Here is a 13,056-nt window from a genome sequence, read left to right on the forward strand (position 1 = left end):
GTCTTGTTGAATGTTCTATGTGTACTTTAAAAGAACATATATTCTACTCATATGCAGTGGAGTGTTTGATGAATGCCAATTAGGTAAAGTTGGTTAATGATGTTGTTCATCTTCTATATCCTTACTGATTTTCTATCTTCTTGTTCTATCAATTACTGAAAGAGGGATCCTAAAGACTCCTACTACAATTGTAGATTTGTCTATTTCTTCTTTCAGTTCTTCCAGTTTTTGCTTTTTGTATGTTGTAGCATTATTATTATATATACGTCCAGGATTGTAATATATTCATGATGAAATGTCTTTAAAAATCATTATGCATTATCCTTTTTAATATTCCTTGTCCTAAAATGTATTTTGTCTAACATTAATATGATCACTTCTTTTTTTTTTTTTTTTAGACAGGGTCTGGACTTTGTTGTCTACGCTGCAGTGCAGTGGTACGATCACGGCTCAGTGCAGCCTCAACCTCCAGGCTGCCTCCAGTGCAGCCTCATCCTCCTACCTCACCTTAGCCTCCTGAGTAGCTGGGACTACAGGCGTGCACAACCATGCCCGGCTAATTTTTGTATTTTTTGTAGAGATGGGGTTTTGCCACTTCAGTTTTTTTAATGATTAGTGTTTGTTCTCCTGTGATAAGCAACAGCTAAAATTTCTCCTGGATTTTTTTGCCTTTCAGTTATTGTTTCCTGCCAAGCTCCTTAGAGTCTCTGTTCCAAATGACATCCACCTTCAGGCCAGTAAGATGGAGGTTCTGCTTAAATTCTGGTTGTGCTGCTCCTTACAGATGCAGGGCTATATAATGGAAATATCACTAAGTATAGTCTTGTTCTTTCAAGGAGAAATTCCTCTCCAGGTTTTACATGCTTTGGGTCATTTTCCAGTTCTATTAAATAATTTTTGTTTTAATATTTTTACCCCAGATTAATATTGTCATCTAAAATAGTCTTATATAAGCTAGTAACCTATTACAAGAAGCAGAAAATCTCTTAGAGATATATTTATTCTACATTCAAAGAGAATTATAAAGAAATCTAAAACTTTCAATAGTTTACTATTAATAGCAATATTTATGTTGTAGTTCTGAAAGTGCTTAATATATACTGCAGTTATTATTCTATAATATACAAAGCAGGCTGGGCATAGTGGCTCATGTCTATAATCTCAACACTTTGGAGGCTGAGGCAGGCAGACTGCCTGAGCCCAGGAGCTCAAGACCAGCCTGAGAAACATGGGGAAACCCTGTCTCTACAAAAAATGCAAAAATTAGCTGGGTATGGTGGCACATGTCTGCAGCCCCAGCTATTCAGGAAATGGAGGTGGGAAGATTGCTTAAACCTGGGAGGTGGAGGCTGCAATGAGTGCCACTGCACTCCAGCCTGGGTGACAGAGACACTGTCTCAAAAAAATTTTTTTTAAATATATAAAGCAAATAAAATATTAGATAATATGATTAGGAATAAAACTTTTTGGTGTAAGAGGCAAAAAGAACATAAATAAATGTAAAATCAAAGAAATCAAATAAGTTTAATAAAATCCCTCTGGCTGGGCATAGTGGCATGCACTTGTAGTCACAACTATTTTGGAGGCTGAGGCAGGAGGATCATTTGAGTCCAGGAGTTCAAGGCTACAGTACACTATGATTGTGCCTGTGAATAGTCACTGCATTCTAGCCTGGGAAATATATTGAGACCCTGTCTCTAAAAATAAGTAAAAATCCCTCTAATTGTCCATGTTAATTGGAAATATCAACATGAACTCATGATTTAAAAAAAGTTATCCCTAGCTCTAACAACAAAGAAAATATAAAAAAGAAAATGACACTTAGAACAATAAGCACCTTCACAGCCCAGGCCTTAGTGTCTAAATACCATTTTCTATTAACAGAATCAGAGCTTCTTGGAGAAACAGCTAATTCTAAGTCTGAGCAGGAAAAATATAAGGTGAACACTGTGATAGCTTGTTGTACTAGGAAGAAAGTATTCAAGGACTAACGGGGGTAATGTCAAAAGTACACAGAAGTCAGTTGAATGGACTCCCAGTTTTAGATAATATGGAACTTAAAATGACAACTGGAATTGATAATATATTAAATAGATAAAAATCTATAATAAGTTGAAATTATGGCAGGTGGAACTCCAGGAGCAGAGGCAAACAATAACTACTAAGAAAAGAATATCTACCGTAGAGCTATGAACTGAAAAATTCCTAGAGCTTGTACAGGGTTGAAAGACATTAAAACTCTGTGGTGGCTCATGCTTGTAATCCCAGCACTTTGGGAGGCCGAGGCGGGCAGATCACCTGAGGTCAGGAGTTCGAGACCAGCCTGGCCAACATGGTGAAACCCCGTCTCTACTAAAAATACAAAAAAAATTAGCTGGTTGTGGTGGCGGGCACCTGTAATCCCAGCTACTTGGGAAGCTGAGGCAGGAGAACTGCTTGAACCCAGGAGGCAGAGGTTGCAGTGAGCAGAGATCATTACCACTGCACTCAAGCCTGTGCAACAGAGTGAGACTTTGTCTCAAAAACAAAACAAAACAAAACAAAAAAACAAAAAAAAAAGATATTACAACTCTATCCAGCCAGAGTTGAGAGAACTTGGTGTATACCCACGGCATTAGTATAGGGCTAATTTCTAATTTATCTCTACATTAACCCAAACAAAGCTTAAAAACAAGCTTCGAAATAATCAAACTGATCTGCAAGTAACTGACCTGGCAGCCAAAACAAAACTCAATAGTCTTTATAAGAAGAAAATAGAATCTAGAAACTTAATAACCAAACAGTCACTATGTCTAGATTCAGTAAAAACTTAGTAGGTATTTGAAAAGCAGAAAAACATGAGCCAAGACAAAAATCAGTCAATAGAAAGAATGAAATGACAGAGATGATGGAATTAGTAGACAAGAACTTTAAAATTGCTGTTATAAATATACTTAGAGGTTTAAAGAAAAACATGAAGATAAATAGGAATGAACTAGAAGATAAAAGAAGAACCACATAGAACGTATAGAGCTAAAAATATAACATTTGAAATAAAAATTCACAAGATGGCCTTAACAGTAGTTTATACACTATAGAGGAAATATCCATAGGTTTTAATAGACACTAATAATAACTCATCAAACTGAGACCGAGATAAAAAATAAGGCCAGATAAAAATGTGTGGAATGAGCTTTGCATATGACATGTAGGATAATATCAAGTGATTTAATATTCATGTAATTGAAATCATAGAAGAGGACAGAAAACATATATCAAGGCATAATGGGCCAGGCTCAGTGGCTCATGCCTGTAATCCCAGCTACTTGAGAGACTGAGGCAGAACAATCGGTTGAACCCAGGAGGCGGAGCTTGCCGTGAGCCGAGATCGCACCATCGCATTCCAGCCTGGGCAACAAGAGTGAAATTCTGTCTCAAAAAAAAAAAAAAAAAAAAAAAAGTAATCCTATTTAAAATAGCTACCCAAACCAAACCAAAACAAGACAAAAACAAACAAACAAACAAACAAAACCCACCCAAAAAACAAAAAAACAAAAAACCCCAACCCCAGGAATAAATTTAACCAAGGAAGTGAAAGATCTCTACAAGGAAAACTACAAAACACTGATGAAAGAAACTGAAGAGGACACAAACGAATCCATGTGCAATTGCTATCAAAATCAATGACATTCTTCACAGAAATAGAAAAAAAAAATCCTAAAATTTGTATAGAACCACAAAAGTCCCTGAATAGCCAAAGCAATTCTGAGCAAAAATAATAAAGCTGGAGGTAATACACTACCTGACTTTAGTAACCAAAACGGCATGGTATTGTCACAAATACAGACACACAGACCAATGGAACAGAATAGACATCCCAGAAATAATGTACTTATAGCCAACCAATTTACAAAGGTGCTAAGAATTTACATTGGGGAAAGGACACCCTCTTCAATAAATGCTGCTGGGAAAACTGAATATCCACCTGCCAAAGAATGAAACTAGATCTCTATCTCTCACCATATATCAAAGTTGGCTCAAAATGATTAAAGACTTTAAAAATAAACCCAATATTATGGCTGGGCACAGTGGCTCACACCTGTAATCTTAGCACTTTGGGAGGCTGAGGCGGGTGGATCCCTTGAGCCCAGGAGTTCGAGACCAGTCTGGGCAACATGGCGAAACCCCATCTTACTAAAAATACAAAAATTCAGGTGGGAGGATCACCTGAGCCTGGGGAGGCCAAGGCTGCAGTGAGCTGTGACTGTGCCACTGCACTCCAGCCTGGGTGACAGAGTGATACTCTGTCTCGAAAAAAAAAAAAAAGAAAACAACAACAACAACAACAAACAAACACCCACACTATAGAACTAGTACAAGAAAACATAGGGGAAATGCTTCTGGACATTGGTCAAGGGAGATTTTTATGGCTGAGACTTTAAGGCCACAGGCAACAAAACAAAAAACAGACAAATAGGACTATATTAAATTAAAAACTCTATGCAGCAAAGGAAACAATCAACAGAGTTAACAGATGACCTACAGAATGGAAGAAAATACTTGCAAATTATTCATGCAACAAGGGACTAATATACAGAATATACACGGAACTCAAACAACTCAATAGCAAAATACCATGTAATCTTATTAAAAATTGGGCACAGGATGTGTAACCACTTTTCTCAAAAGAAGACATAATGGCCAACAGGTATATGAAAAAATACTCAACATCACTTATCATCAGTAAAATGCAAATCAAAACCAGATATCAAAACCAAAATCAGATATCATCTTACCCCAGTTAGAATCACTATTTATCAAAAAGACAAAAAATAACAAGTGCTAGTGAAGATGCAGAAAAAAGGGAACTGTTATACACTGTTGGTGGGAATGTAAATTAGTACAGCTATTATGGAAAACAGCATGGAGGTTTCTCAAAAGACTAAAAATAGAACTACTATATGATCCAGCAATCCCTCTTTTGGATATTTATCCAAAGGAAAGGAAATCAGTGTATCAAAGTCATACCTTCATCCCCTGTTTATTACAGCACTATTCACAGTGGCCAAGATGTGGAATCAACCTAAGTGTCCATCGATGGATTAAGAAAATGTGATATATACACACAATGGAATACTATTCAGTCATAAAAAAGAATGAAATCCTGTCATTTGCAGCAATATAAATGGAACTGGAGGTCATTATGTTAAGTGAAATAAGCTAGGCACAGAAAGACAAATATCACATGTTCTCACTCATGTGTGGGAGCTAAAAAATGTTAATTATAGAGGTAGAGAGTAGAGGCCGGGGCCAGGTGCAGTGGCTCACGCCTGTAATCCCAGCACTTTGGGAGGCCGAGGGGGGCGAATCATGAGGTCAGGAGATTGAGACCATCCTGATTAACACGGTGAAACCCCGTCTCTACTAAAAATACAAAAACAAAATTAGCTGGGTGTGGTGGCGGGCGCCTGTAGTCCCAGCTAGTTGGGAGGCTGAGGCGGGAGAATGGCATGAACCTGGGAGGAGGAGCTTGCAGTGAGCCGAAATCGCGCCACTGCACTCCAGCCTGGGTGACAGCAAGACTCTGTCTCAAAAAAAAAAGAAAAAAAAAAAACAGAGCAGAGGCTGGGCGTGGTGGCTCACGCCTGTAATCCCAGCACTTTAGGAGGCCAAGGCGGGTGGATCATGAGGTCAGGAGTTCAAGACCAGCTTGGCCAACATGGTGAAACCCTGTCTTTTATTAAAAGTAAAAAAATTAGCTGGGCGTGGTGGCGTGCGCCACTGCACTCCAGCCTGGGTGACAGAGCAAGACTTTGTCTCAAAAAAAAAAAAAAAGTATAGAGTAGAATGATGGTTATCAGAAGCTGGGAAGGATTATGGGGAAGGAGAAGAAGAGAGATTGGGGAATAGAAAGAAGCAAACAGTTAGATAGATGGGATAAGTTCTGGTGTTTGATAGCTTAGCAGGGTGACTAGTTAATAATTAATTCAAAATAACTAGAAGATTTGAAATGTTCTAAATACAAAGAAATTATAAATGTCTGAGGTGATAGATCTCTTAATTACTCTAATTTGATCATTATACACTGTATGCATGTATCAAAATATCACATGCATCTCATAAATATGTACAATTATTTTGTATCAATAAAAAATTAAGCCAAAAAAGGAAACAGAGTGCCTAAATAAATAGAGAGACACATCATGTTCATGAATTAGAAGACTCAATATTGTCGAGAAGTCAATTCTCCTCAAATTATTTGTGGATTCAATGCAATCCCAATCAAAATACCCGCAGTCTTTTTTTGTAGAAGCTGATGGCAATGAGAATAGTCCAAATAATTCTAAAACAAGAATAGTGTTGGAGGAATTATACTATCTGATTTCAAGACTTACAATGTCATTAAGACTGTGATACTGGCATAAGTACAGACATATAGACCAATGGAACTGAATAAAATTGAAAATATTCATACACATATGATTAGTTGTTTTCAATACGGGTGCAAAGGTAATGGGAAAAGCATACTCTTTAAAATATGATGGTGGAACAACTGGCTATCTGTATAGGAAAAAACAAAACAAAACAAAACAACAACAAAAAAACTAAACATGACCCTTAACTCATACCAGACCTCAACAATTTAACTAGAAATGTTTAGGACCACAGTCCACAAAGAAAAGCTTGAACTATAACACTTCTAGAAGAAAACATGAGAGGACATATCACAACCTTGATCAGGCAAAAATTTCTTAGAACACAACACTAATCATAAAGGACAAAATTCATAAATTAATCTCATCAAAATTAAAAGTTTCCAATCTAGAAAATGAAAAGGTAAGCCAAAGACTGGAGAAAATATTTGCAGTACATGTACCTAAAAAATGACTAGTATCCAGAAAACATAAAGAATTGTTATAACTCAGTAATAAGACCAATCCAAATTTGGGCAAAAGATATTAACAAATACTTTACTAAGGGGGATATATGAAGGGCTAAAAAACTTATAAAAAGATGCTCAGCATAGTTAGTTAACGTCACTAGTCTGTAGCCAAATGCAATTCAAAACCACAGTGAGATACCATTACACACATACTCAAATGGCTAAGTTTAAAACGACAAGTCGGAGGCAGTGGCTCACGCCTGTAATCCCAGCACTCTGGGAGGCCAAGGCAGGCAGATTGCTTGACCCACGAGTTTGAGACCAGCCTGGGCAACATGGTGAAACCCCATCTCTACAAAAAAATAGAAAAATTAGCCAGGCATGGTGGAGTGCGCCTGTAGTCCCAGCTACTCGGGAGGCTGACATGGGAGAATCGCTTGAGCCCAGGAGGTTCGGGCAGCAGTGAGTTGAGATCGTGCCACTGCACTCCAGCCTGGGTGACAGAGTGAGACCGTGTCTCAAAAAAAAAAAAAATTTTTTTTTTTTAATGAGGTCATAATAATACCCAAGAAAAAAAAATACCCATTCACCACCACTGGAGGTGACTAGCACTTGGTAATTGCAAAGAGGAAAGAATCTTTATCATGGAAAGATCTGGTAGCACACCACCTTATTAAGAGACCATTCTTAGTATCATTAATAGCAGGACAACTTGATATTATGATTCTTTATGTGATGAAAAACATCACATCATCTACGAACTATTTCTGCCTAAAACACTAACCTGCCTCTAATCAGGCCTTAAGACCTAACTTCCATTTTATAGAACACAATTAATGGGTCAATCTAACAAACACATAAAGCCAGTATTGCAAAATATAATAGTTGAATCTAGATGTTAGGAAATACATGTTTATTCTTCATATTTTCTGTATGTTTGAAAATTTTCAGTAAAAAATAAAAGTGATTAGTCAAGAGGTCTGCTAACATAGCATGAATACAGTGAAACCTCACAGTAACAGGCCCAGAGGTAATATAAATTTGGAAATAATGTGATTAGAAATATATATATGAGAAATATATATATATCTGTGTGTATGTTATATATATGATGATCATATATATAATCATACAGTTTATATATATAAGATCATATATATAGTTTATATATATGATCATATATCTAAAAGATCATATATATAAAAGATCAAAGATCATATATATATATATAAGATCATATATATATATATAAGATCATATATATATATATATATATAAGATCATATATATACACACATATACATATAGTCTTGCTCTGTTGCCCAAGCTGGAGTACAGTGGTCCAACCATGGCTCACTGCAGACCAACCTTCCAGGATCAAGCCTCTGCCTCCCAAGTAGCTGAGACTACAGGCACATGTTACCATACCCAGCTAATTTCTTTTCATTTGTAACAGAGACGATGTCTCATCTGTTGCCCAGGCTGCTCTCAAACTCCTGAGCTCAAGTGATCTTCCCACCTCAGTCTTCCAAAGTGATAGAATTAGAGGCATGAACCACTGCACCTGGCCTAAAAATTTTGTTTTAATAGCAGGGTCACTCTTGTCATTAACTTTGCAATAATGAGGACTCACATTTTATATAACCAGTGTTCTCTCTTTTGTATAGGTATTTATAATAAATAAAGTATCGATGAAAAAGAAAAACCACTGCAAATGATATACAGGCAGAAGAAAGGAAAAGGGTATGTGCAGAAACGATTATTGTTAATTCCTTTGAAGACTCTCATGGTCTAGTCCATCCAAAAATTTTATTATGATAATCCTGTAAGTACTACCCCAATAAATATGCCCTCATATTTGCTGGCTAATTTTACTTAGGCTATTTTTTGTATCTGTTAAGTGGAAACCAAGTGAGAGATTATTTTATGCTAACAGTAAAATTAATTAAATGCTACAGATATTCAAAACTGAGAAAACGGATCTGCTACAATGGTTTTAGCATACTATATTCAACATTTTTGATAAGAAAACTATTTTTGAGAATGTAGACTTAAATACTTGCATTAGAAGAGGTGAGACATTGTGGTATGAGAATTTCACTTCATATTTTTAGTTTGAAACTAACAACCACAGTCTAGTTTGGCATACTATGGAAATAATAGGTCATCTGGCCTAAATAAAGACTCTGTGTGCCTGATACCTACTACTGCTATTACTGGGGATGGCAGGAGGTTTCGTGGAGTTAGGGTACCAGTCGGTGATACCACACATGGGGTCTGGAAATGGAAAATACATGAAATATCCCTCAGAAAACCTCTGAGACTTGTCTCAAAATAATTACTCCTGTTCCACCAAGGCTCTGAAAAACTGGCTTCATCTAGAGTGCGGAGAAACAAACAACAGGAATAACTCTTCTACCACAGGCCAGTGTTTCTTAGAGTAGGTGAGGGCTTGCCAACACTACTTGGCCAGCACCCTAAGATAGTGGTTTAGACATGACCCTGAATTCAAAGAGAAAAATGACTATTCATTGTACACCCTGCCCTCCTCACTATGGTGGCTGTCAATTAGACTGTGAACAGGAATGAAGTGGAGGTGGGGTTACTGGGGTTTCTCCAGCCCAGGCAGATGGCAAGCCTGTTCTGATTCAGATCACTTCCATGGGGCTGTGCCAAAAACATGCTCATATTCTCTATGCTTGCCTACGCTGCCTCTCCCTTCACCCCACAACCAGTGAAGCACTTCCTCAAAACCTCTGGAGTTCTAAGGGGGTGTTAGAAAACCATTAGTTTAGTTTAAACCTAAACCAGTGCAGGGATTCCTTGTATTGGGTCCCTGAAAGATGCTTGCCCAGAATCTTCTTACACACTTATAGGGCTGCACTATGTCTCAGGAGTGCTTATTCTGTCTTTGGGAAGATCTGACTATTAGAAAGTATTTCCCAATACTAAACTCACATCTCCTTCTTTCCTATCTTCATCTTTTGGTTCAAATTCTACCTCCTGAAGTTGCATGGCGTAAGTCTGTGCTATCCCCTTTTCTCTGACTAATCAAATACTATTCATCTGCCAGCATTCATCTTAAGTCTTCTTCTGTGTTACACCCGCAACAATCCCTCCCAGAGTGATTTCTGTGGCCTCTGGGTTCTTCAGCTATACTTGATGCACCACTCCTCGGCAGTTATGCTTTACCATCTTAGTGATTTTTGGCATTCTTTATGCCTTTCTAACAAGAACGTAATCTTTTAATGGCTGGATGGTGTCAGTCTTTTATAAATGTCTACCTCCATACCCCTTCACCATGTTGCTGCTGAGTAGATAAAAGTGTGTGCACAGGTCCTCCATAAACTGGCCCTAACCACAACAAGTTTACTTACTTTCTACCACATTTCCTCACAAAAATCCTCCACTCTAATCATATCCAGCTACCAAATTATACCCTGTGTCTTCCTCCTTTGCTAATACTTTCTTGTTTCCTATCCCAACCTCTCCCTATCTAGAGCAGGGAGTATTAGCCTCAGGCATAAGAACTCTAAACACTACACAAAACGTACATTTTTGTGTGTGGGAGAGAATGTTTCACAGCTTTCATACAACCCTCAAAGGTCCCATGACTCCACAAAAAATTAAAATCCACTATTATAAATTTTTTCCCATCTCTGCTTAACCAAATCTTCCCTATTCTTAAAAGCCCAGCTCATGCCCCTGGATCCAGGGAACCTTCCATATGGGGGAGATTTCCTAAGCTCTGAATATAATATATATATATATATATATATATATATATATATGAATATATATCTCCATATATATCGATATATAAGGAGATATATATATCTAAATTGATATATATACATCATTTTTTCTACCATTAATCTCTGTGGTTTATTATGTACCTTGTAGAAACTTTAAAATTAGTATCTTCATTGTGACTTAAATCTTTTGTATTTAATGTTTCATGACTGTAAACTTTACAGCATCTTTTTGTTATATGTACTGCCTTCCACAGAGCAGGCACTCAACAAATACTACTGTGGACACGAATGAAGACGGTGAATCACCTTCATCTCAGTGTGTGTAGAAACTCAGTTTTAAAGATGTATATCACAGCTGTGACAGTGTCATTAGACCTGGGCAAAATGCCACAATTAGCTGCCACCTTACCTCTGCTTTACGAATATTTTCTCTAGCTTCATCTATTTTCTGTTCTAGCTCTGCTCGGCTTTGTTCTGATACAGCAGCTCCATGACACTCCAGATCATTTAGAACCTATTAAAGAAAATGGGACAATAATGATGACTGTTTTTTACTTTTCATCTTCCTTAAGTGATTAAAGTATTTACATAATTCAAAAGGCTTTAGTGACTAGTAGCCATAATTTTTTTCATTTATTTATTTTTTGAACATTTTGAAATAATTACAGACTTACTAGTAACAAACTTACTACAGACAGTCCCTTCAGTGGGGAAGCCAGGACCAGCCACTATCTGATTGCTGCCACATGAGAGACCCCAAGGGAGACTCCTAAGCTGAGACCACCCAATACCCAGATTAGTGAGAGATAATGTAAAAACCCTCTTGTTCTATGGCATTAAGTTTGAGGTGGTTTGTTAAGCAACATTACATAAGTGGAACATTGAATTTGAGACACCTGTGAGATAGTGAAAAGAAGATGTCAAAACAGGCAAGAGATTATATGGATACACAGTAGTAGCAAGGCCCAATGTTGAAGATATTAATTTATGATTTGGTGGTAAAGTAAAACCATGGAAGTGACTGAGAATGCCTATATGAGGGTAAAGAATAAGAAAACAAGATAGCCAAGTATAGGAATCTGAGAAACTGAATATTTCATTGTGGGATGGAGAAAGAGGAACCTATGAAAAAATCTAGGTATGGCCAGAAAGGCAGAAGGAAAGCCAGGACAATGTTGAATCATGGATGACTAGAGAAGATAACATTTTAAGACATGGAATTGTTAATTGTGATGAAATTGTTGACAGATTAAGAAAAATGAGAAATCAAAGTGTCCACTTGGAAGCTAGCAACACAGACATCATTGGCGATTTTGGTAAGCTTAGACAGGGGAAGGAAAGGACAGGAAAGCTCAAATGTAATGGGCTAAAAAGTAAGTGGGAGGTGAGATTCTATAGATAATAAGCATAGGCAATTCTTTTAAGAAGTAGGATGTGAAGGCAAAGAATGAGATGGATATAGGTATCAAGAAATGAAACAGAAAAAAAGTACTATACTCCAAATAATTTCTTTGTGCTTAGAGTTTAGTCTTCGAGATATATTTTCTTTCTTTCTTTTCTTTTTTTTTTTTTTTTTTGGAGACAGGGTCTTGCTCTGTCACCCAGTCTGGAGTGCAGAGGCATGATCTTACCTCAATGTAACCTCCACCTCCCGGGCTCAAGCAATTCTCCCCAACCTTAGCCTCCCGAATAGGTGGGAAGATAGGTGTGCGCTCCCATGCCTGACTAATTTTTGAATTTTTTGTAGAGACTGGGTTTTTTGCCATGTTGCCCAGGCTGGTCTCAAACTCCTGGTTCAAGCAATCCACTTGCCTCAGCCTCCCAAAGTTCTGGGATTACAGGCGTGAGCCACTGCGCCCAGCCAAACATATATTTTCATGAAATCTATAATTGTGTCTTTTTTTTTTCTTTTTATTGAGACAGAGTCTCGCTGTCGCCCAGGCTGGAGTGCAGTGGCGTGATCTCAGCTCACTGCAAGCTCCGCCTCCCGGGTTCATGCCATTCTCCTGCCTCAACCTCCCGAGTAGCTGGGACTACAGGTGCCCGCCACCATGCTCGGCTAATTTTTTGTATTTTTAGTAGAGATGGGGTTTCACCATAACACATGTTAGCCAGGATGGTCTCGATCTCCTGACCTCGTGGATCCACCCACCTCGGCCTCCCAAAGTGCTGGGATTACAGGCGTGAGCCACTGCGCCCGGCTATAATTACGTCTTTTAAAAAATATGTCTTGAGGGATGAAAACTTATATTAATTCAACATATGTCTCTTCCCCTGCCCATAATACACTATCACAGGTTTTCTTTGGCAATTTTATGGTAAACAGGTAAATTAATGTATTGCTGATGGAGGGCTTAAGGAAATTCCAACATGAGTAGATAGCTGAGAGCACACTGCTGAGTGTTAAGAAAGTACAGAAAAAACACATATAATGCTTGA

The 13,056-nt window shown here is 37.7% G+C and overlaps 1 protein-coding gene across 3 annotated transcripts in view; it reads right to left on the reverse strand.

The window, feature by feature from the left end:
* The window catches only part of FCHSD2 (FCH and double SH3 domains 2), a 306,616-nt gene that overhangs the window by 39,788 nt on the left and 253,772 nt on the right, over nt 1-13,056 (reverse strand). For all 3 annotated transcript variants that reach the window (XM_019037195.4, XM_019037196.4, XM_055356755.1), the window contains one exon: nt 11,027-11,131. In XM_019037195.4, coding sequence (XP_018892740.1) covers nt 11,027-11,131 — 105 coding nt within the window. The remainder of the gene's footprint in view (nt 1-11,026; nt 11,132-13,056) is intronic.

The sequence above is a fragment of the Gorilla gorilla genome, chromosome 9, assembly GCF_029281585.2.
Source record: "Gorilla gorilla gorilla isolate KB3781 chromosome 9, NHGRI_mGorGor1-v2.1_pri, whole genome shotgun sequence".
Lineage (NCBI taxonomy): Eukaryota > Metazoa > Chordata > Mammalia > Primates > Hominidae > Gorilla > Gorilla gorilla.